Here is a 23209-nt window from a genome sequence, read left to right on the forward strand (position 1 = left end):
GTAACAAGATCTGACGCCCTCTTCTGGAGTGTCTGAAGACAGCTACAGTGTACTTACATATAATAAATAAATAAATCTTTAAAAAAAAAAATTCTACCACCTCCCAAAATAATGCCCCGAGCTGAGGACTGAGCATTTTCTGAAAGCAAACTCATTTAAGGACGTTTCATATTCAAACCACAAGACATTAACCTTTCCCACCAACCCATCCCACTTCCTTGTTACAACTAGTCTTAACTTTCCCAAGACTCTCCAGTTTCACCAAAATTCATCTCCAAAAGCCTTCCTCTGTCCACTTACCATCGTCTCACTACTGCCTGTTAAAGTCTAAACTCCCCCATCTTCTGGTCAAAGCAGCACACAATTGAGGCTCTCGAGGCTCATTGGGCATATGTAAAGACCTGCAGAGGCTGCCCCAGTAGGATCATCATAGGGACAGAGTCGCCGTTTTGACATGGCCTGGGTGCTGTGCTGTGGGTGGTCTTTGCACCATGGTTTGAAAAACCTGAGCGTCAATGTTGCTTCTCCAGCCTCTACCCTAGTCTCCCCTCCACATCTGGACCCTGCAGTCAGTGGGCTAGGTGCTTCATAGCCCTGGGGGTCTCTTCAGTCCACCTGCATGTCTGGGAAGAACCCAGGTGTTCCTCTAAATAGGCAAGAGAGGAGCCGTTGTCACTGGTTCACCCTGTATCAGGAAGGCTTTGTGAGTGTCCTATAGCACAGTAGGGTGAGAGTTTCTGGTTGGAGGGTAATGTGGTGTGCATGTGCACTTCACATCTGTGGGACATGAGGGAGGTTGGGTAATTTATAGTGTTTTATATTTGAGAGTGATTGGTGCATCCGTTGAGGATGTGAGTTATGGGGTCAATTTGAGGACATGTGGGCATTGATGTATTTTATGAGCTCGTGGTGGAATGCAAATGATGTCTGTGGTTTCCACGTGCTGAGAGACATGCACCTGTTTGGAGCGAAGTGGGGCCTGTGTCTGGGAGTCATGTAAGACATGGTATGCTTGTGCTATGACAGGAGATGAGTGCAATGATGTCTCATGACATGCGATCTAGTGTGTGTTTATAATATGAAGCTTGTATGTTAAAGGATTGTGTGAGGTGTGCGTGAGAGGCATGTCTATGTTACAGTGTTGGTGTCAGAGTGTGTGACTGTGGTAAGACGTAAGATGTAAGCAGCTATGGGAGAGACGCGGGTTGTCGGGGCATGCACACAGCATCAGCGCAGAGGTCAGAAAGCCTTGCTGGTGTGTTCTAGACCATTCCCTCTGCACTGAAGGCTACATCCTATGATTCCCTGCCCTTGTGTGAGCGTCTCTTCTACACAGTCCACTCTGAAGGTCCTTAAGGCCCTCGTACTTCTGACTGCCTCAGGACCGCCCTTGAACACACCACAGGATAATACAGCATCTCAGGGGACAAAGCATGGCTCATCCATACTGCACTGTCTGCATGCTGCATGCTGCTGGCCCAGGGAACACAACCCAGAGATGCTAACAAGCATTGCCCAGGAAAAGGACTGCACTCTCCCCGGTTCTCTGTAAGAATGCTTTTATCTCTGTTGTCTCTGGAGGTGCCTGGGTTGCTCCATCTCAAACCCATTCCTCTAAGACAGGTGTAACACACACACACACACACACACACACACACACACACACGTTAGCTTATTTTTGATATGTCTTGACTAGCTCAAAGGCTGGGCAGTTCTGATCCTCCACCCAGCTAGCACACATTTCCCTCTGGTACTCCTGACTCAACACCTCTGAATCTGTGTTTTCTCTTCCCTGCCCTGTTACCTTCTGGGCACCCTCCCCTGGGGCCACTTTCCCTTTCCACCTACATTTTGGGTGAATTTTTCCTTCTGCAGCTCTAAATCTGACCCGTCTCGCTAGGAATCATCATTCTCCAGTTTTCTCCCTGGTTGCTGGCCCTCACAAATCCCCAGGTCCCGCCTCAGTTTACCTGCCCAGCCATTGGCTGTAAGGCAATCCTTTAATGCCAATCAAATCCAGCTGGGGGCGGAGACCGTCAGGGTCTGGGACCTCAGGCCTTTGAGAGCCAAATTGAATTGAGACAGCATTAGAACCAATCCCTAACATCAGCTAAGCCCCAACCCCTGAGGCTTTTGCCTCCTCCCAAAATAATAATGGAGCCAACAACACACACCAAAGTCCCAAACCAAGGGGTCAGCAGTATCCCAGTCGAATTCTCCCTACTGCTTCCCAGCTTCTGTTAGCTCCGGGCATCATCCATGCTCCTTGGAGTCATCAAATATTCCTTTCCTCATAACACAGTCACACTGGGTTAGGGGTTTGTCTCAGCTAATTTTCCTGTTGCTGTGATAAAACACCCAGACACAAACAGAATGTGAAGAAGGGAAGTTTGGGGGTTAGAGTTCATCGTGGCAGGGGTGGGGGGAGCCCCGGCAGCAGGAGCCTGAGGCAGCTGACCCACAGACAAGCAACAGAGAACAACAAGAGGTGTGATCACTTCCTCTTCATGCTGCCCTACTCTGGAGTGGGTCTTCCCACCTCAGTTAACCTAATTAAGATAATCCCTCACAGGCATGATTCTAGGGCCTGCCGAGTTGATGATCAATATTAACCAGCACTGGACCCCTATTCCAGTATGGCCCAATTCTAACCTACATCTCTAATGTTCCTGTTGCCAAGGAAAGTCACACACATTCTGGGTACCAGTGCCTGGGGCTTCAGGATACAATGTACCCCCCCCCCAATAACATTGATTTTCAGTGGACGGTGAGCAAGGGGCAAGCCACTACCCCTCTCCAATTCCCACCTCGACAAAGTCACCTCCATCCAGGGTCCAGGATCTTCTCTCAGCTGTCATGAAATAGTTCCTGCTGATGTACACAGCCAGTTCCCAAGTCACAGTCACCCAAAAGCCAGCCCTCACTGCCCTCATCTAAAGAGTTGAGGGGCCCATCCCACTTCCTACACCCTGCATCCAGTCCCCCATCCTGTTCCCTTCTATACAACGTTGGGATGTTAAAAATTTAGCCCACAAGCCACTGAGCCCTGGTATGTGCAACCCCAGATTCTCCATATCCCCTGTCATCCGGCAGGGTTCCTGGGCTGGGTTCCTGGGCTGTACTAGAAACAGCTCAAACCGACCCACGACTTCATGAATTCCTGTGGCACCCACTCGGTGGCTAGGCCTAGGCCTCCCCTGAATAAGGTTGAGCCTATCTTGTCCCCTTGGAAAGATGATCTTCAAGAGCTCGCGTTCCGGTGGTGGGACATTAGGGGCTTAGACTAACAAATGAAGGATAAACATGGCAAAGAGCTCAAAGTGTTAGCCCCACCCAGGAGCTCCCCAGATGGTCAGTGCGCTCCAAGGTGAGTGTCGGTGAAAAAGTAGACTCAGATGAGCTGAGGTCTATCAGAACCGCTTGGGTGCTAGCCTCAGAATGCAGCTTCCTGTCAAACACTGCTCAGGGACATCCCCAGCTTCTTGCCTGCAGGTAAGTACAGGACTGTCAACTGGCTGGAGCTCGGGCGCGCCCTGCTGGCCACCGCACAGCCGCAGTAGGAACCAAGCGCCACACCTTCCGCAGCTAGCTGGGTCTCCCGGGTCCGCTGCCTCGATGGCAATCTAACTTCGCCACTGCGACCTTAATGGGCTGATCCTGTACCAGGACTCATTCCGTGCTGCAAAAGCACTAAACTAGGCTAATATCTCTCAGGGGGACTGCCAGTCCCTCGGGCGTGCACTCTACGAGTCTCAGACGTCCTGGCAGGCGTCGTCGAGGGGGATGGCGGGGACGGAGGGAGGAGTCTATCAGGGTCCGAGCCGGTTGGTGGATGGGGAAGGAGGAGTGGGCGGAGCCTATGGCAGGGCGGTTCCGCGCTCTCCCTCGCTTGCTGAGAGCCGGGCTCACCTCTGACTGTCCGGGGACATGACTGGCACACCAGGAGCTGCTACCGCTGGGGATGGAGAAGCCCCTGAGCGCTCCCCGCCCTTCAGTCCGAACTACGATCTCACAGGCAAGGTGGGTGGGCTCTGCGCTCAGTGCTGGGGACCCCCAGGCCGGCACTTAGACTTCCCTCCCGATGTCCTCTGCCTTAGGACCCTGTCCTTCCCTGTCTTCGCCCCTCTCTGGAAGTGTCAGCTGGGTCTCTGGTCTGGGGCATAACCCCTGGGCTCATCCCAGTCTCTAGGGTTCTAGGCTGACCTCGGAGGGCATGGGGTAAAGCAGATCAGAAGGACTTAGACTCTCCACCCTGGGAACAAGAACCCAGTTTCTTCTGCCACACTTTGAAATACTGGGAGATAGCGACTCTCTGAAGACACAGACAGGGCATCCCCCGCCTGCAGAGGCATCTCAAGGTTAATGCCCTTTTTGAGCTAAGCCTCAAAAAGTGACACTTGTCACACGCACGCACGCAGTGCTTTGGGTCCCCACTCAGCAGTAAATCCCACCCTTTCCCTCCCCACTGCCTCCAGACGTAGACTCACAAATCCTTCCCAACACCCCAGACTGCATGCAGCCAGCTTACAAGTCCACTTGGGAATTTTCAGAAGCTGAGAAAGAACATGGCAATTAGTGACCGTGGCCCACCCTCCCTCCCCCCCTTACCCCCAATGACTTGAAAGGCAACTCTCCGGGGTGCATACATTCTGCAAGAATGCCCTGCACAAAAGGACGTGGGACAAGTATGGACGCCAGTCGGTCACCACCTCTTTTATTAGTGTCCTTGGTTTAAGAAAGTACATGGAACTCTAAAAAGAGATGCTGAGCCAGCCAGCCTCTTGCACTCTTTTTCTACGGGGTTTAGGAGAGATAAGTAAGAGCTATGCCAGGTAGAGCTGATGCCTGGTCTTGAAGGATACCTGCCTCTTTCAGGGTCTTGGTCCCTCTCCAACACCAGATCTCACTCTCACTAGGAGCTTCACATCTCCACCCCCTAGAGTTTCAGGGGAAGCCAGTCAGCCAGCCTACCCACCCAGAGACGTTGAGATAGGCGTCCTGTGTGGGCTTGTGGCAGGAAATGGGGCTCCAAGTCCTCAGGGGAGGGGAATTGCTGATGGCCAGCCCTCCCCCCCCCCAGGCTGATGGGGATCTCCTGACCTCCAGGCCCTGTGGGACAACTGAGCTGTTTACCTAGGAGGTGGCAAGGCTGAGCAGCTGTTTGTGTTTGGTGGACTTGATGGGCTGGGTGACCGGCTGCATCATTTGCTCAAGGCAGCTGTGATCTGTAAAGTACACAAATACCTGTATTCGCCTGCTTCCCTCCCTCCCTTCCTCCCCTGTATGGCTGGGGCCCCAGAGCCATCAGAGTGCCTGCCAGGAGCACCTGCAAAATAGCTGACCCCCAACCAGCCAGACTTGGCCCAGTCCTGAGTCTATAGCTGTGGGAAAAGAGCATGATGGGAAAAGATCCTTGGAGCACCTTAGGTCTGGGGTCTCGGGCACTCTTCTCAGAGTCTTAAGTGGTTCCCATCAATCTTGTCGCTAGTCACTGACAAGCTCCAGAAAGGCTGCAAAGGAATGAGCCCCACTCCCCCACCCCACCCCCACTTTCCTCCTATTATGGTGGGCAAGCCACAGAAAAATTATGAAAATTTCCCCAAAGCACACAGTAGGGTTTTTATAATATGGGAACTCAGCCTTGCATCCCTTCCTCTCGGGCCCACTCTGACATCCCTGCACCACAGTCAACTAATCAGTCCTAAGACCCCGTATCTAAGGAAGCTTTTTAGCTTTTTGGCTCCACTATCAAGTTCAGAGAGCCCCGAGCAATTCTAACCTTATTAACAGTCTAACCAGGCAGCTGGGAACATTCCAATGTTGAGTCTACACCTCCGTTCTCCAAGATGACTGAACAAAGAGCTCCCTCCACCATACCTGCACGTTCTCCACAGTAGCCTAAAGATGCCAGTTTGCAGCCATTTGTCCCTCTTGGGAGGTTTCTGCTAAAAACTTCAGACGAGCTGGCTCCCCATCTCAGGATAAATTCTAGCCTTCCCTAATTCCTGCAAGCCTATTATGAACATAAGCCCTCATTAGACACTTTCAAATAAATATCTGACCCAAAAGGAAAGTCAAACAATAGTAATTTAAAGAGAGTGTCCCACCCATCAAGTCTTCTCTTTTTTTAAAGATGGGGAGGGGGGGGTCTTGTTCTTTAGCCTTAGCTAGTCCTTGAACTCATAGAGATCTGCCTGCCTCTGCCTCTCAAATGCTGGGATGAAGGACCCGCACCATCATGTTCCCACCCGCCTGTCAAGTCTTGGTAGGCTACTGTGTGGGAGCCCCACCCACCTGAGCATACACTCAGAGCATCAGTAATCTCTGAACAGGCCAGCAATGGGCAGATATATATCCAAGATACAGACCTACGGGATGTGACATTCTCTGGGGGTCTCTAAGCACTTCGGAGGTCTCAGCTCTGCTTCAAGGACATTGACTAGTACAAGAAGCTCAGAGGGAGAACCTCAGAGGCCGAGGCAAGGAGACTCGGGGAGAGAGGCGCGGTGATGGCAGGGGCAGGCTCACTGGAGGCAAGCGTTCCTCTGTCCTGCTGACATCCTTCTCCACCCTTCTCTTCTTCTTTGACCCTCTTGGAGCATCTGAAATCCCAGAAGACCCTCTTCTCCCCCCACCCAGTTGCCATTAACTGCCTCTGCCCCCATCTCCTAGGTGATGCTTCTTGGAGACTCGGGCGTCGGCAAAACCTGTTTCCTGATCCAATTCAAAGACGGGGCCTTCCTGTCCGGAACCTTCATAGCCACCGTCGGCATAGACTTCAGGGTGAGGTGGCTGCAGGCTCCTCCTGCAGTGAGCTGAGCTACAGCTCAGGCTCAAGAAGAATGTCCTCTCCTTGTCTGCTTTGAATCCTGAGGGCACCTGGGGCTTACTGCCTGGAAGGCCCCAAAGGCACTCCCACCAGGATCACAGAGATAGCTAGGTCAAAGGAGTCTAGGTAGGGCTGGCATCTTGCCCACCTTCCTCTCAGCTCTTGGATAATATCCCCCCAAAACAAGGTAGTTTCATGGTCTAAGTCCAGAGAGCCCCTTGCTAGTGGCCATCTGAACTGGGCTCTTCTGTCAAGGTCAGTTTTCAAGAAGCAATTGCCAAGTAGCTGAAGGTCTGGATTCAGAGGGAACAGATCTCGGGGCTGTCTCCCATCCCACTCCCCACCCCCAGGTATCTAAGATCTCCATCTATATCAGTGTGCAAGTGGGACCACTGAGTACTGCATATCAAAGGATCCCAGAGGGAAAAGGTCTAGCCCTAGCAGGTGAGCCTACAAAAGCTTCACGCTTCCCCTAGTGAACGGAGTGCTGAGGCTTCATGGAGAGAATTATGGGTAGCAGGGAGAAAGATGGTCAAGCCTCGGAAGGCCTCGGGATGCTAATGGGTGTCTCATCACTAAAGTTGAACCCTGAGAGACAGAGATTGAAGAAGGGAAGGGGCAGAGCCTCGCACACCTTCCCTGTGCTGAGTCCAGCAGAGGACCCGGCAGGTCTGAAGGTTCTCCCTGCTGGCTAGGTTAGGAGAAGAATGGATGGAGGGATCTTCCAGCAGGTCCCCACTGCTCTGTTGGCTGAAGATGTCTCAGGTTCACCACGCTGCCTGCAGGCCTGGAGAGAGACCAGGACAGGAAATTAGCAGAACTAGGAGGCCAGCCTCCCCTCCCCTCCCGTCCCGACCCTCTGCCCTTTTCTCTTTCAGAATAAAGTGGTGACAGTGGATGGTGCCAGGGTGAAGCTTCAGGTACAGCGGAAGCTGGGGCGGAGGAGGGGCTTGCGCTCGCTCGCTTGCATCTCAACCTGAACCACAGGCCTGCAGCCCTGGCCTCAGCCTGGGGTAACTTCCTGTGGGGCCCATGAGAGGAAACTGCTTTTCTTTGTTTGATATCTGCAAAAAAAAAAAAAAGAAAGAAAAAAAAAAGCAGTTCCCAGGCACCCTTTCTCCTATCAAAGGCAACTCAGAGTGCCCTCAGCCCGACTTAGCCTCCCTTGTGATCCCTCCCTCCCAGTTTGCTGAGTCTCTACTGCAGTAAGGATGCCCAACCCCTAGGCTGGAGAAGAGGAAACAGCAGTAAATAGGCTTAGGATCCCAGAAAGGCGATTTAAGAGGTTGTCAGATGCTCGGGGAGCCTTGAGAACTGTGAGAAACCCAAAGAAGGAACCGGCTCCCCCTGTCCCCCTTCCGACATCTCACAGACAGCTCCCCCCTCCCCCACCCACCCCAGCTCACAGACAGCTCTCACACCACAGAATGAGCGCTCCAGTCAGCAGCTAGCCTGGCCTCCTTCTCACCTCTCTCTCTTCCTAGATCTGGGACACTGCAGGACAGGAGCGCTTCCGCAGTGTGACCCATGCTTATTACCGAGATGCTCAGGGTAAGTCCCCTTATCCTCTGTCCCCTCCCCATTCCACAGCATCTATGCAGATGCCCTGAACTCCTCTATATCTGTCCCCCTCCAGCTTTGCTCCTGTTGTATGACATCACCAACCAGTCTTCTTTTGACAACATCAGGGTAGGTCCTTCCCTCCCCCAAGGACCTTTCCCTGTCCCAACAACCCTGCCTGTCATGAGCAGCCAGAACTGGGCTTCTGCAGACCAGATTGCTTCAATTCTGTAAAAACAGGTAGACCATAGAACTGTCGCCTTTGAAAGACACTCAGCAGTGACTAGCTATTTCATTAGATATGAGTTATCTATTTCATGTAGACATGAAAACCGAGCAGGCTGGTGTGCCCTGGGTAGCCCTAACTGCAATTCATGAGTGTGCTATATATCAAAGTGTTTAGAGCAGTCCCAGCTCCACCCTGGACAGTTGTCCACGGGAGGAAAGCCCAAGCAGAAAACTCCACATGCATCCAGGCCAAGTTGCAACTCAAGACGACAGAGTGTCCTCACAGCCAGACCATTAGAGAAGCCATAACCAATAAATACAAACACAACTCTGTGCACAGCATTGTTCTGGTTTTGTGTGCTTCTAGACCTTGAGGACTGACAAGCAAACTGAGGGGATAAAACAGATAGGTATAAAAGGATACTAGCCGTAGAGCATGACCATCTCCAAGCCTAGTCTCGTGGCAGACATCACTAATCGATCACAGTACTTATTGGTCAGAAAGGCCATACAGGATAACGGACCCCAGAGTCGTGTATAGTCAAGGCAAGTATTTACTGTATTACATCCCCAGCCCGGCTTAGTCATCTCCACCTTCAATTCCTATTTGTTGTTGTTGGGTTGTTTTGGTTTTGAGGCAGAGTCTAGATAGGTTGCTCAGGCTGACCTCCAGTTCTACCCACCCGCCTCTGTGTGGGAAGTATAAAACCCTCTGTTTCCCACATACGGCTGATCCCGTTGCTTTTGATTACTGAGCCCTTTTGTGGTTTTAGAATCCCAACAGAGCACTCTAGGAGAAGAATCCCCTAGTCCTTGGCCTCAGCCTGGCTCGGTTTGCCCTCTCCCACAGGCCTGGCTCACAGAGATCCATGAGTATGCCCAGAGGGACGTGGTGATCATGCTTCTAGGCAACAAGGTGAGTGGCTCTGTGCTACAGTCGATGCACTGATGCGCTCGGCCTTCCTCTCCCACTGCCTCAGCACCAGCCCCACCCAGCTCCATAGCCACCTAAATCCTTCCCGGCGGAGGACTCTGAGGTCTCCAGCGTGAGAGTCTGACATGTCTTGTGGCTTCTGCCTGCCCTGCCCCAGAGCTTTAGTAGTAGCCCCTTCCACCAATAGCCTCAACTGCCGCTGGAGAGATGCCAGGTGACTCAGCTGCCAGCCATCCTTAGATCATTATGGACAGGGTCAGGGGTTAAGTACAAAGGGTTTAATTCAGCTGCTGTCACCTGATGAAGCTGGGTCACCACACCCTTTGCTAGAGTTACACACCTCCCCAAGTGCTCAGGGCTGGCATTGGGCACACAGCCGGAGCAACCCAGAAACGCTGGCTCCAGGCCAATCACACCTGCCTGCAGTCCCTCAGGCTACCAGAAGAGGGCAGGTAGTACTTGCTCCTTGGGGCAAAAGATGGGCTTCCTGGGGTCCATGCTTCCTTCCCAGAAGTTGATTGACACACATGGGCTTGACAGGCAGATGTAAGCAGCGAAAGGGTGATCCGTTCTGAGGATGGAGAGACACTGGCCAGGGTAAGTGACTGCCAGTGGGGTTGGGTGAATGGTGAGAGAGGCCAGAAGCAGGCCCTGAGGATACTCTCTCCGGGCAGGAGTATGGTGTTCCCTTCATGGAGACCAGTGCCAAGACTGGCATGAACGTGGAGTTGGCCTTTCTGGCGATTGCCAAGTAAGAGCTGAGCAGGGAAGGGGAGCCTGGGGTGGGACGGAGGGCAAGCTGGAAAGCCAGTGGTGGGGGAGGGGAAAGTCCAGCTTTACACTCCCAGTCCCATGGTTCTTCTTATTCCAGGGAACTGAAATACCGCGCAGGGAGGCAGCCTGATGAGCCCAGCTTCCAGATCCGAGACTATGTGGAGTCCCAGAAGAAGCGCTCCAGCTGCTGCTCCTTTGTGTGACTCCCGAGGGGCTAAGAGGAGGCCCAGAGACCCTTGGGGATGCAGTTACTCCAACTGCCACACCAACTAGGAGAAGCTGGGGGCTCAGCGGGTGGCCCCCCGCCAAGGGAGTAGCCATTACCCTAGTTTCATTAGCTTCCCTGCATCATGGGAAGGATTAATTACTCATACTTTATCTTACTATACATAAACTAATAACACAAAAGGTACCCATATGCCCCCAAAACCAAAATAGGTAGGGACTCGGTGGTCCTTTGCTTTCTGGGGCTAAGTTCTAAAAGGCTGGGCCTCTCCTCTAGCAAGAGTGTTACTGCACCAGCATGGCACCAGGTGGCGCCAAAGCACTGCTAGGGTATGGGAGCTGGTTGTGACCCCATCACCAATCATCACTAAGGGGGTTAAGGAGACCCCAGACTTCTCCTCTCTCAGCTCCCAGAAAGATAATAAGGGCCCTCGTGCTGGGAGCTAGCCCAAAGCCTTGGGAGAGATAAACATGGAGATTGTCCTAAGAGGAATAGCAATTACTAGGTACTGAGTCTGCTCAGCTACCTCTGGCTTTCCCGACCCTCCTTCTGGAAGCGTGCACACGCCTTTTCTCCAGCACACATGCACAGTGGGGCACCTGAAAACACTCCTGATCTCTGGACCTCATATCCCAGGGGATGCCCCGCTCTCCCATGGAACCTCTCTCGTCAGCGTCAGCTTTCCACCTGGGTTCCTAGACAACCAGAGGTCAGAGTCTGGAAAAACCTTCCCCTCCCTCCCAATCCTGAGACAAGGTGTACAGCACCATGGCTATTTAAGGCAGAGGTCAGAGCCAGATAAAGAACTTGTTGGCTCCTAGAATGTGTGGGAGGCAGAACTGAACAAAGCCATAGTCCAGTTTTTCCCACTAAGCCCCAGCTCTCTAACTTCAGAGCAATACTAGGGCAAAATGATTTTGTCTTTTCCTCTTCCACTAAATTGGGTTGAGAGGGTGGGAAGTTGTCGATTTTGGGGTGGGCTGATGCAATGTGCACAAGACAAGTGTGGGCAAGTCTAGGGTATGAAGAGGGGTGACAAAGAAGCCCTGTAGGCCCAAGGCCATGTGTCTCCCAAAGCTCTGATCTGACCCTTAGAAGGAAGGACACTTGGAGGGGGCAGATCCATGACCTACAGGAAGCTTTACCACATCTCTATAGGTTGGGCAGCGACTGAGGCTCCAAGAAAGTATGCATTACACATTTCTGAGGTGACTATATTTGCTTTCGAGGCAGAAATCTTGCTCCCAGAGCAAAGTCAGCACTCTAAACGGGTTGATAAGGAAGCTCTCTGTGACCGCTCATAGGCAGAACAGGGAGGAGCCTGGGCTCCGGGTTCTCTTCTGGGGCTCTGAGCAGATTGCCAGGAGCTCTAGTCTCATATATAGCTCTGGGCCTCTGGCATTTGTGTTTTTCAGAATTAAATTGCAGTATTTTGGAAAATATACTCTGACCGGTTTTTCCCCCCCTGTTTATCCCCAGGAGGAGGATCGTGTTAGAGAATTTGTTACGTGGCACATTGTGGGAAACTGTTACCCAATGTCCGAATCATTCCATCCTCACCCTTGGTGTCCTCATAGGTTCAACTTACCCTTAACTGATTACCCTCCCCACCCCCCACAGCCTCTGTGGCCACATCTGCGCTGGCAAGAGGGAGCTGGAATGCTTATCTCACAATCCAAGTCATTTTTCATTCTGTTGAACAAAGCCAGTCTTCCATTCCCTCTGAAGTGAATCCTGAGATTGACTACCTAGCTGTCTCACCCGCCCTCTCTCCGTGGCTAAAGGCTACTGCCAAAACTAAGCCCTTTATTTATTATTTATTTATCTGTTCTCAGGCAGCCTGCCTTCCAGGTAGGTTGCAAGGAGCCTGTGTCTCTCTACCAAGCTCTACAAGTTTCTAGAAGGGATCAGAGCCCAAACCTCTGTCTATACGCCAAGTCCAGGGATAGAGCCGCGGTTCCACAAGAAGAAACTTTGTTATTTAAACAACTCTGTTCCGGAGTTATTCTGTTACAGTTACCCTGTTACAGTGTTACTGTGTTACAGAAGACATCCGTCCGGTTCTTAAGTTGGCCCTGGGGAGGGGGAGGAGTGAGTGTGGGGGAGTATGGGGTGGTTTCCCCAGCAACTGTCGCTCCCCTCCCTCGAGCCAAGCTATGCAACAGGCTTTGGCTGAAGGCGGTTAAAGCGTTGAGAACCCTTTACCCAGAGACTGGCTCTTCTAAATCCCCCTCCACAACGTGGAAACCAGAGCGGAGCCCGTGGGGCCTCTGGGCTCAGTACCTGGAACCCGGCCCCAGCCCCGGCCTCGGCCCCGCCCGATCAGCCCAACTCGGCACTTGGTAACAAACACTTCCACTTCCTGGGCTCTCTTTTCTTCTCCCGCTGCGGGGTGCCGCGCCGAGTGCCGGCCACGCCCCACTGTCCTCATTGGTTAGATTTGTTCACCCCGGCGCAAGAGTCCGGTTCGTGATTTCTGATTGGTCTACTGTGATCCACACCCACCGCACGGCCCCGCCCCCGGGTTTAGGAGCTGGGGCGGGCTCTGGAACGCTCAGACGCCGCGCAGGGCGGGGATTGGCCGGCTCCCTTCCTGTGCGTTCACAACCGCGGTTCCCGGGACACCTGTTCCCTGTGCCCGGTGCGGTGCTCAGCCCCCAACTCGAGCTCTGCGGCTCGGGGAGAAAGGTCGTGAGTCCCCGGCCTCCGACGGCACCCGCGCTGAGCCTTCGCAGAGCAAGATGAGCGCGGACGCAGCGGCCGGGGAGCCTCTGCCCCGGCTCTGCTGCCTGGAGAAGGGTCCGAACGGCTACGGCTTCCACCTGCACGGGGAGAAGGGCAAGGTGGGCCAGTTTATCCGGCTGGTAGAACCTGGCTCGCCGGCCGAGAAGTCGGGGTTGTTGGCCGGAGACCGATTGGTGGAGGTGAACGGAGAGAATGTGGAAAAGGAGACACATCAGCAGGTGGTGAGCCGCATCCGCGCGGCGCTGAACGCCGTGCGCCTGCTGGTGGTCGACCCGGAGACCGACGAGCGTCTCAAGAAGCTGGGCGTCCCGATCCGGGAAGAGCTGCTGCGCCCCCAGGAGAAGTCAGAACAAGCCGAGTCGCCAGCGGCCGCCGACACTCAGGAGGCGGGGGACCAGAATGAGGCCGAAAAGAGCCACTTGGTAAGTGCGGGTTGGGCTGGGTGTGGGACTAGGATTCCGGAGAGACTCGGGCGCCCCGGACGTTCAAGCACTTTCTGAAACTCGAGCAGCGAGGAGGAAACGGCTTCCGCCCTCTGACCCGGAGCCTTCGCAGTTTCTAAGGCGTGCTTCGGAGTGCGACCGGCGACCCCACTGCCCTGTCCGGGCTGGCTGGGGAGCGGAACTCCTTTGCCGCCTGCATCTCCTGACTGCTTGAACTTTGGAAGACGGCGCAGAGAAACCCAGTCCCCTTCTCTGCTCCCATCCCTTGGATTCCGCCCCACAACCCGGACTTATTCCTGGGTTATCCTTGCCTGCAGCTAAGCTAAGAGCTCCCCCCCCCCCGCCGCATCTCCCTCCCTCCCTCCCTCCCTCTTTCTTCTCTCCTCTCTTCAGTCCCTGTGGATGCTAGCTCAAAGTGGCTTAAAGGCTGAGTAACTAAGGGTCCCTGGGAGGGCCCCTTCAGCCCTACCCACATCCTGGGTCCTCTAGTTTGTGCATCATTAACTCACACCGGTTGGACTTCATCCTTCTCAAGTCTAAAGTGACTTCTAAGAAAGAGAGGAAGTCTCAACGTCTCAGAGCGAGGGGTGGGGGTAGGGTGCCGGGAGGAGGTGCAGAAGCGTCTTGGGGGTGGTGGCTCTGCCACCCTGGAGGATTTATGGTCCTCTGGAATGTGAGGAGTAAGCGCTCGCTAGCTGGTATCTGGGAGCCTGGTGGGAGGACCTCAGAAGAGGAGGAAAAGGAGAAAGATGGCTGGGGGAGGGAGCGGGAATAGGCCAGGCAGCGTCCTGCAGAGCCGACCCTCGCAGGTGGTCTCGCCCTGGTGTCTCCTCTGCTCAATCCAGCGATAGCAAGCCGTCTGGTTGGGTTTTGCCAGTGGTTGGTATTTTCCCCCAAACAACCCCAGTTTGAATCAGCTGCTGGAGGGGCAGTTGGCAAAACAGGAGCTGTTGTGCTGAGAGCCTCCCTGTCCCTAGAGAGCAAGGAGGGAAAGAGGCCAGGTTCAGGGCTCAGACCCTGGGAGCAGGGTCTCTTCTGTGTGCAATGGCTCTCTCTACCGGATCGATACCGATACCGCCACATGTAGATCAGCGGTATCCATGGAGCCAGGAAGATCCTCCCTCCACGGGGAAAGGGCACTCTTCAGCGGTAAGGTTGAAGGCGGAGCCTGAGAGTACCAACTGGTTTGGTGGAAGTGAGGTCACCAGAAGCCCGGTTCTGCCAGAGTTTGGCTCTGGGAATGCCAGGGCCACCAAGTTCCCACTTCCTGCCAGTGCCAAATTGGCATCGGTAAGCAGTAGTAGAGCCCCTGGCAGCGAGTTGGAACAGGTGACCTCTGCTCTTAGGCACAAACCCAATTTGAACTTTGTGCCCTGTCCATTGATTCACCATTTGTCCCCCCACCCCACCCCTACCTACCCTTCCACCCCCGCCCCCGCCTCCCATTCTTTCCTTTGGACTTTAGCACCAGCACAGATAGCCCGCAGCCTCCCCTCACTCTACATACACACCAAGTTGCAGTCTCTGGTCTTACTGTTGGGTGCTGGAGGGCGGTGGCGAGGCTGCTGTGGAAGGCTCTGTATCAGACTGTTTTGTTTCTAAAAAGTCTGGGGCTGCCTGCTGGCAGATCTGTCTTCCTGAGAGGACAAAGAATCAGGGTCCCTAGGTGGCAGTGGGACACCTAAATTTGTGTAGATCCTCCCTCGGGCCAGGAGACTCTAGAACCATCATGGGGCATGCCAGTCACTTCCTGAATTTGATTTTCCCCCATCTCTAAAACAGGAGCAGTGGCAGCGTGGTGGCCTGTCTTCTCAGTAGTTACAGAAACAATAGGGAGCACTTGTGCCCCATTAGTTCACTGTTGCCCATGAAAACCCCAGTCCCTTCAGCTTTGTTCCGCTCAGTGTCTCTCTCTAGTATAGAGTCGCCATATGATATGGGGAGCTTCCCTGCGACATTTTTCCCACACCCCATCCAATATTGCAAAATACGCCAACACAAACACCAAGGACTCCCTTTCCTCTAGACACAAAGCACCCGACTGAGATCTGACAGTCCAGCCTGGATTTGTTGGCAGAGTGGGAACTGCTCTGTTAATCTCAAAGGTGTGAGCAGGAGAAGGCTGTTGTAGAGACTGGCTGGTCGCGTGGTGGGCCAGGAGGAAGCAAGGCTGGTGATGAAAGGAGCCTGGAATGCTGGTGGCCCGCCATCCCTGGGAGCCTGCTGAGACCCAGGAGGTAGACTGAGGTTTCTTCTCTGAGACGGGGTTTGATTGTGGCCCTCTGGCTCCTCTGGAGACCAGGTTGTCCTCAACTCGCAGAAGTTTGCATCCCAAATGCTGGGGGTCACGGGCGTGCTCTGTCACCCTGAGCCTCCACCTTGTCCCTAAAAACAATATCCCTCACTAAGACCTGGGGCTTTGAGATTTGTAGGGGTGTTTGGTTTGGTTTGAGACCAAAGCTCACTATGCCACCTTGGGCTGGCTTGAAACTATGTAGACCAGGCTGGTCTTGAACTCACAGAAGAGCCTCCTTGCCTCTACCTCCTGAGTGCTGGAATTAAAGGTGCACCAGGTTGGAATTTACAAATCTGGCTAAGCTAGTTGGGCAGTAAGCCCTAGAGAGTCTCCTGTCTCCACCTTCCCAGGCCTAGGGTCATAAACCTAAAACTCCTCTCTGGGGTGTTTTTTGTTTTAATGTTTGTTTGTTTGTTTGTCTTGGTTTTGGTTTTGGGGTTTTTTGTTTGTTTGTTTTGGTTTTGCTGGGGGGTGGGTCTGGGGATTGAACACGGGACCTCAAGCTTGCAAGCCAAAGCTTTATCATCTACACTATCTCCCTAGCCCTTCACCTGCCTTCTTATTATTTTTTCCCTGCTCATTGCCAGACATGAGACAAGGCCTAAATCCTTGAGTTCTGGTCCAAAGTGGGCCCTAGGCAGCCCTCCTGAGCCAGCTCAGCTGTCCTGGCTAGCCTGCCTGGAGCCCAGTGTCTTCATCTCCCTAAGCCTCTGTTTCCTATTGTGTAAGTTGGGGATGATGGTGGTGACTTCATGAGGTTATTAGGATTACATAAGGATGTGTGTGTAAGTCACTCAATATCTGGCACTAAGTAAGTGCTCAGTAAATGTTGATTGTTGGCATTTGAAGTAATAAATAGTTCACAGTGACGATTTCTCCTTACCTAGGCAGGTACAGCTGGCCAAGCCCAGCCCTCAGAAGCGCTCAAAGATCACTGTTGTTTAGTGTTTATGTGATGAGCTGGGTGTGGTGGCTCAGGCCTATAAACCCAGCACATGGGAGGTAAAGGCGGGACGATGGCCAGCTCAAGCCAGAGACTGGGGCACAGACTGACATGCTGCATGAATATTTAATAAGAACAATAATAGTTCTGTGAAGTACCACAGGCCTCCACAAATTTGCTATCCACCCTCTTACTCCAGCCACAGCAGAGATCCAAGTCCCCCCAGGCAAGCTATGTATCCCTGTGGCCCTGTACATACTGTGCTGTTGGCCTCAACTACATGGGAAGCCCCGGGGCACAGCCTTGGGTTATTCCAACCGCTGTTACCAACTCTGCTCTGTACCTACTTTAGAGAGGTGTTCAATAAATGTTATTTGAATTAATGAGTGAATACATAGTAGCTATAAGGGACCTTTATCCCTGTTCATCTCGGACCAGCACACCTGGGCTTGTTTATGCAACCAGTCCACCCAGAGATGGAATTTCAGATAGAGTCAACCTACTCCTTGCTGACAGGGAGGCTAAAAGTGTAGGCTTTGGGGTCAGGCACAGTAGCCTGGAGAGTCTCCACTCTGCAGCCTCCTGGCTCTGAAACGGCAGGAAGTTCCTCAGTTCCTGCAAACCTTAGCTCAGGTGTGGCAAGACAGGGTACCAGTCCCCAGCCTGCAGGGCTCTTAAGGAGATCGATAAGATGCCAGGCATGAGTGTGAGAGCACCCAGGTTCATCCGGGTTCCTCCCAGCTTTGACCCTGGTCTAGAGGCAAAGGTGATGTAGCTACCCCCAGGAAGCGCGATTAGGTGGGTGGGCACAGTGAGCCGACCGCAGGCAGCTGACAGGTTTGCTTTGGCTAAGTTGGAGCTTCAGAAGGGCAGACTTTGGAAGGAAGTGGCTAGGTATTTGGATTTGAAACAGACAGGTCAAGACCCAGTGTGGTGATGCACACTTTTAGTCCTGGCCCTCAGAGAAACGGAGACAGGTGGATCTCTGTGAGTTTGGGGCCAGCCAGTGCTACACAGTGAGACCCTGCCTCACAAAAAGAAAGAGAAATGGATAGGTTGTGCCATACTGGGGATCATTTTCTCTACGGGTTAAATGGCAGAGCCCCGGCTTCTCGGTTCACCTCGGCCAGTTTGTCTGGAAAGATGGTTTCAGAGACAGAGCGGGGCTTTCTCTGGAAACCTCAGACTGATGGGGAGTTCCTTCCCCATTTGGAGCTTCTGGGAAAGTGGGAAAACAGCAAGACCTCAGAAGGCCAAGGAGCAGTGTCAAAGTCTGCTGGAGCTGTGGCTCTCCTCTGAGGAAAATGGACTACAGTAGCTGATCATACGGTCCTAGCCTGCCCTTCTAAGGTAGAGCGGGCCTATTTGGAAAGGAAACTTATTTAATGCATGTGAGCACCATCACAAGTGGGTCTCTTATGGGGTGGAAATAGCTATTAAGGTGGTTCTCCGCTAGCAAGCAAGGTGTCTTGGTTCCCCAGTCATCACTCCATTGTGTGTGTACCTCTCTTTGGCCACACAGTCGTGTTGTGCTTCAGAACCCGGCTCTTCAGATAAATCTGAACCACATGAGGACCGTCACAGAGGCAAAAACTCACAGGCTTCTTTGTGCAGTGATAATCTGTCTCGCTTACATAAGGCTACAGGTTCACACCCCAACAACACAGACATACAAAATTGGCAGTTCGGGCTGCTAGACCCAGCTTCCCGCAGGAGTTGGGGTAAGAAATTCTTGTTGGAGCCAGAGCTTTTAGGCATTCTGTCCTTCAGAAAAGTATGGATACCTCCTGGAAGCTCAGCCCAGAGGAAGTAGTTCCTATCCTTTCATGGGTGGGGTCCACCCCTCCCACCCCTCCCTTCCCTTGCTAGTCGTGCCCCCCCCCCTCTGACAGCACAGAGATTCCAGGAGGCTGGCCTTGCAAGTTGCCCGAGCCTTTCTTTCCTTCCAGGTAGAACAGACTAGACTTTTTATGTCTCCAGCCATGACGATGTCTCAGTCCTTGTATCCTAAACAAGGACACTGTACATTCCCTGGGGTCGGATGGCTTTGAAAGGCAGCATGGTAACCCGTGGAGCACATTGGCCAGCTTCAGATCTCACTCGCATCACAGACAAAAGCAGCCTTTCTGTGTACGTGTTAGGTCACAGGCCCAAGGCCCATAGTAGCTTCACAGAGCAGAGCATAGTTGGGGCCTCTGGTAACTGACGTTTCGGCCACTGGCCACATGAGGTGTCCATGCGGAAGTACTCTGGGCATGGGAACTGGTTCAGGTTGATACCCTTCACCTATCATTCTTGGAACTAGAAGTGTTCAGAATTTTGGATGTTTGCCAACTCTGGGAATTTTACCCAAACCTAAGATAAGGGGCCAGACCCAAGTCTATACACAAAAATCACCTGTGTCTTTTTCTTTTTTTACGAATTATTTATTTATTTCATGCATGTGAGTACACTGTCACTGTCCTCACACACACCAGAAGAGGGCATCAGATCTCATTAAGGATGGTTGTGAGCCACCATGTGGTTGCTGGGAATTGAACTCAGGACCTCTGGAAGAGCAGTCGGTGCTCTTAACCGCTGAGCCATCTCTCCAGCCCGACCTGTGTCTTATACACCTGGTGGTAATCACATTTTGTTTAGGAACCAAAGCTTCCTAGTATGGAACTTTCCATTTGTGATATCATGCCAAAATTTTTTCAGATCTGGGGACTAGGAACACAGTTCTGACTATCGATAGAGTGCCCTTTGTTCTCGGCACTGTGGCACATAAAACTGGGCCTGGTGCTGCTCACCTGTAATCCCCGGTCTTCTTGGAAGTATAGGCGGAAGGTCATTCTTTCATCTGTAATGAGTCTGTGGCCCGGCCAGCCTGGGTTACAGGAGACCCTGCCTGGGAAAAAGAATCAGATTTTTGGATCAAGTTGTACTTCAGATTTTTAGATTAGGAATACTCAGCCTGCAAAAATTCAAAAAGAGGTAAAACTATCCAGGCGGTGGAGGCAAACATCCTTAACTCCAGCACGCAGGAGGCAGGGGCAGAGGCGGCTTTGAGTTGGAGGCCAGTCTGGTCTACAAAGCAAGTTCTAGGACAGCCAGGGCTATACCAAGAAAGGGGTGGGGATGTGGGGAGAGAGAAACTTTTAGGGGAGGGGATGGTATTTGGGTTTGTTTTGCCATGTTTTTTGAGACAGGGTCTCTCTGTTGTAGAGCCCTGGCTGTCTCCTGGAACTTATTACCCACCGCCTCTCCTTTCCAAGCGCTGGGATTAAAGGTGTGCACCCCCACACTATTTCAGATTTTAAAGCAAGTCCATACATTGAAATGGTAATATGCTGGGCAGTGGTGGCACACACCAGCACTTGGGAGGCAGGGGCAGGTGGATTTCTGAGTTCAAGTCCAGCTTGGACTACAGAGTGAGTTCCAGGACAGTCAGGGCTACTCGGAGAAACCCTGTCTCGAAAAACAAACAACAAAAAAAAAGAAATGGTAATATTTTGATTACATTGTGACTGTCTCTTGGAGGGAGGGGTGGAACTCACTGTGTAGACCAGGCTGGCCTCCTGCTCACTGAGGTCTGCCTGCCATTGACACCGTGCCTGGGTGTTTTTTAAAATTCCCCACGGCTGGTATATCTGTGCTCTAGTGCTTTTCCAGCTCTGAATTCAAATTCCAGCGCCTCCTCTTATCAACTGTGTATAGTGGAGCAATTCACTCTTTAAACCTGGCTTTCTCCTCTGTGAAATGTGGGCATATCTATCTCCCTTATAGGATTACAATTGGGGTTCATATGAGAAAAAATATCTATGGCCCCAGCCTAGTGCCTAGGACATGCTAAAGTCAGTAAGCAAGCAAGCAAGCGGGAGCTGCTAGTTGTTTCTCCTGTATCTAGCCAGCCCCTGCTTCACAATGAGCTCCTTGAATGTCCTTGCTTAGTCTCTTGGGACAGCCCATAAATCGGCAACTTCTGGGAGAAGACTTGGGGGTTGGTAAAGACGGACTGCCTGCAGGGCCAGCAGGAAGGCACCTGGCGGCCAGCCTTGGATGGGGTCCAGCCAGGCAGCCGCCCAGGTACCAGTCTGCTCTGTCTCAGGTCTCCCCAGCCTGGGAGAGAACTGAGCAGAGCTCTGCTTCACCTTAAGTCAGAGCCAGCACTGAGGAGACACTGGGGGACTAGTCAGAGTGGGGACCTGGCTCGGGGCCTCTGTCTCAGGAGTATCAGTGTCTCTGAAGCAGCAGCTTTCCTGGTTCCTCCTCCTACCTGGCTCCTACAAGGGCCAACCAACGCTCCCACGTGCGCGCACACATACACATATACACACTAGTAATTGGGACCAGATATGTTCTGATCCCAAGAAGCCACAAGATCAAGGACAAGGGGGTAGCATCCTTCTTTGCAAACAAACATTACTTGGCCCGTGGAGATGAAAGAGGAAGGGGGTCCTACAGGGAACTCCAGATGATGCCATCTGAAGTAAGCAGATGACACTTTTAGCCTCCAGTGGCTGAAGTGTTCAAGGCCCCTGGCCATTCCCCAGCCTTCCAGAGGGAGAGCATCCCAGACATTATGTGGCAAGCTTAGGCAGAATCAAGCCTGAGTCCACAGGGGGGAAACCAAACAGCGGTCTCCCACAGCTAAGCAGAGATGTCCCCAGCCCCTCCCTCCAATGTTTCTCCTCCCTGCCTCCTTCTTTCCCCCATCTCAATCTGGGACTCCTTCCCCCGTATGGATCAGCAGGGCACCAGATATATTTTCATAAAGAAGGACTGGGTTGGGGAAGGACAGCCTTAGAAAGTGTCCCCTGGCCACCAGGGTGGTCTCCCTACTCTCGGTGCCCATCCCCCTACTGGGGGTGCTGGCTGGCCTCTGGGAAGTGGTAGAAACTGCCAGGGTTGTTCCTCCTGAGCCTATCCCCAGGGCATCAGCCCGGGAGGGGGCTGGGCCCAAAGGGGCTTTGGTCCCCCTAGTAGCCCTCCCTTGATGGGGAACGGGGAGCAGCCCTGGGCCCGCTCCCCAGAGACAGCCCTGGGATTCGGGTATCGGCTTTCCCCAGCCTTGCAGGTGGCCGTGGTGGTGACTATTGAATTCCGTGCCCCCATCTTCTCTCTCCCTGGCCCGCAGAGCAGAGCGTGGGTGGAGATGATGGCGTGGCCACTCAGGGTGGGGTTAAAACCCTGGGTCAGAGGGTCAAGGGACAGCCTGGGAATTGAGGAACGGAGAAGGGCCTTTGAGGAGGCTTTGGAAGCAGTGCTCCGGGTCCTCTCTGGAAAACTGAAAGAGAGGTTCAGTCAGTCTAGCCTGGACCATTCCAGTCCATTGACACCACCCTCTGCCACCGTTGCCTGGGGCTCTTGCCTGTCTGTCTCCAGTCTCTCCTGAATGAGTCCTGATTTTCACTTTCAGCTTGGAAGTTCCTGTGAAGGTTTACACAGCCACTGGCCTCACCTTCCCATGAAGGTGTCCTCCCCCTCCCCCATGTCCCTCGCGTTGGCACAAGTGCAGGGCACACACACCAAGCCCGGGACAGTGTGGAGTCCCCCCCCCCTTTATCCCTTTTCCCAGAAGCAGAGCCCAAGCTCAGATACCTTGCCCTTCCCCCATTTCTACTTGGCTCTAGGCCTGGGAACTAGGGGCCTGTCCCCAGGGGACCTCCAAGCTCCACCCAAGCTGGGATGGGCTGACTCAGCAGTCACAATGAGTGACAGCTCCTGGGGACAGGAAGAGGACAGGCTAGGTAGTTTCTCTGAAAGTTGAAAACACCCCCCCTCCCCTGCTTGCGAAGGAAGAGACCCTCTAGAGCAGCGGTTCTCAACCTTCCTAACGCTGAGACCCTTTAGCCCAGCTCCTCATGCTGTGGTGACCCCCCCAACCAGCACATTTTTCTTGGGACTTCATAACTGTAATGCTACCACTGTTATGAGTCATGAATATGATATGCAGACATGCTGGATATGTCACATGACCCCTGCGAAAGGGTTGTTCGGCTTTCCAGAAGAGGTCGAGACCCACAGGTTAGGAGCCGGTCTAGAGAATTCTAAAAGGGAGCTGTTAGTACTGAAGGCCTGTGGGTGCTGAAGGTTAGTACTGAAGGCCTGTGGGTGCTGAAGGTTAGTACTGAAGGCCTGTGAGTGCTGAAGGTTAGTACTGAAGGCCTGTGAGTGCTGAAGGTTAGTACTGAAGGCCTGTGAGTGCTGAAGGTTAGTGCTGAAGGTTAGTACTGAGGGTCTGTGAGT

The 23209-nt window shown here is 53.0% G+C and overlaps 2 protein-coding genes across 4 annotated transcripts in view; both read left to right on the top strand.

Annotated features, from left to right (window-relative positions):
* The window catches only part of Rab37 (RAB37, member RAS oncogene family), a 69883-nt gene extending 57924 nt beyond the window's left edge, over positions 1-11959 (top strand). Inside the window, exons 1-9 of one of the 3 annotated variants that reach the window (XM_021212822.2) lie at positions 3909-4020; positions 6673-6783; positions 7708-7749; positions 8314-8380; positions 8466-8518; positions 9468-9533; positions 10092-10148; positions 10226-10302; positions 10423-11959. In XM_021212822.2, the coding sequence (XP_021068481.1) occupies positions 3928-4020; positions 6673-6783; positions 7708-7749; positions 8314-8380; positions 8466-8518; positions 9468-9533; positions 10092-10148; positions 10226-10302; positions 10423-10528 (672 nt within the window). In that variant the 5' untranslated portion in view covers positions 3909-3927 and the 3' untranslated portion in view covers positions 10529-11959. Of the gene's footprint in view, positions 1-3908; positions 4021-6672; positions 6784-7707; positions 7750-8313; positions 8381-8465; positions 8519-9467; positions 9534-10091; positions 10149-10225; positions 10303-10422 lie in introns of those variants that run through there. The other 2 variants (XM_029546074.1, XM_021212825.2) reach the window with 2 other exon arrangements.
* Positions 11960-13113: 1154 nt separating this feature from the next.
* Positions 13114-23209, top strand: part of Slc9a3r1 (SLC9A3 regulator 1) — an 18723-nt gene continuing 8627 nt past the window's right edge. Inside the window, exon 1 of the mRNA XM_021212595.2 lies at positions 13114-13718. Coding sequence (XP_021068254.1) covers positions 13293-13718 — 426 coding nt within the window. The 5' untranslated portion in view covers positions 13114-13292. The remainder of the gene's footprint in view (positions 13719-23209) is intronic.

This window comes from Mus pahari, chromosome 14 (genome assembly GCF_900095145.1).
Source record: "Mus pahari chromosome 14, PAHARI_EIJ_v1.1, whole genome shotgun sequence".
In the NCBI taxonomy this organism is placed as follows: Eukaryota; Metazoa; Chordata; class Mammalia; order Rodentia; family Muridae; genus Mus; species Mus pahari.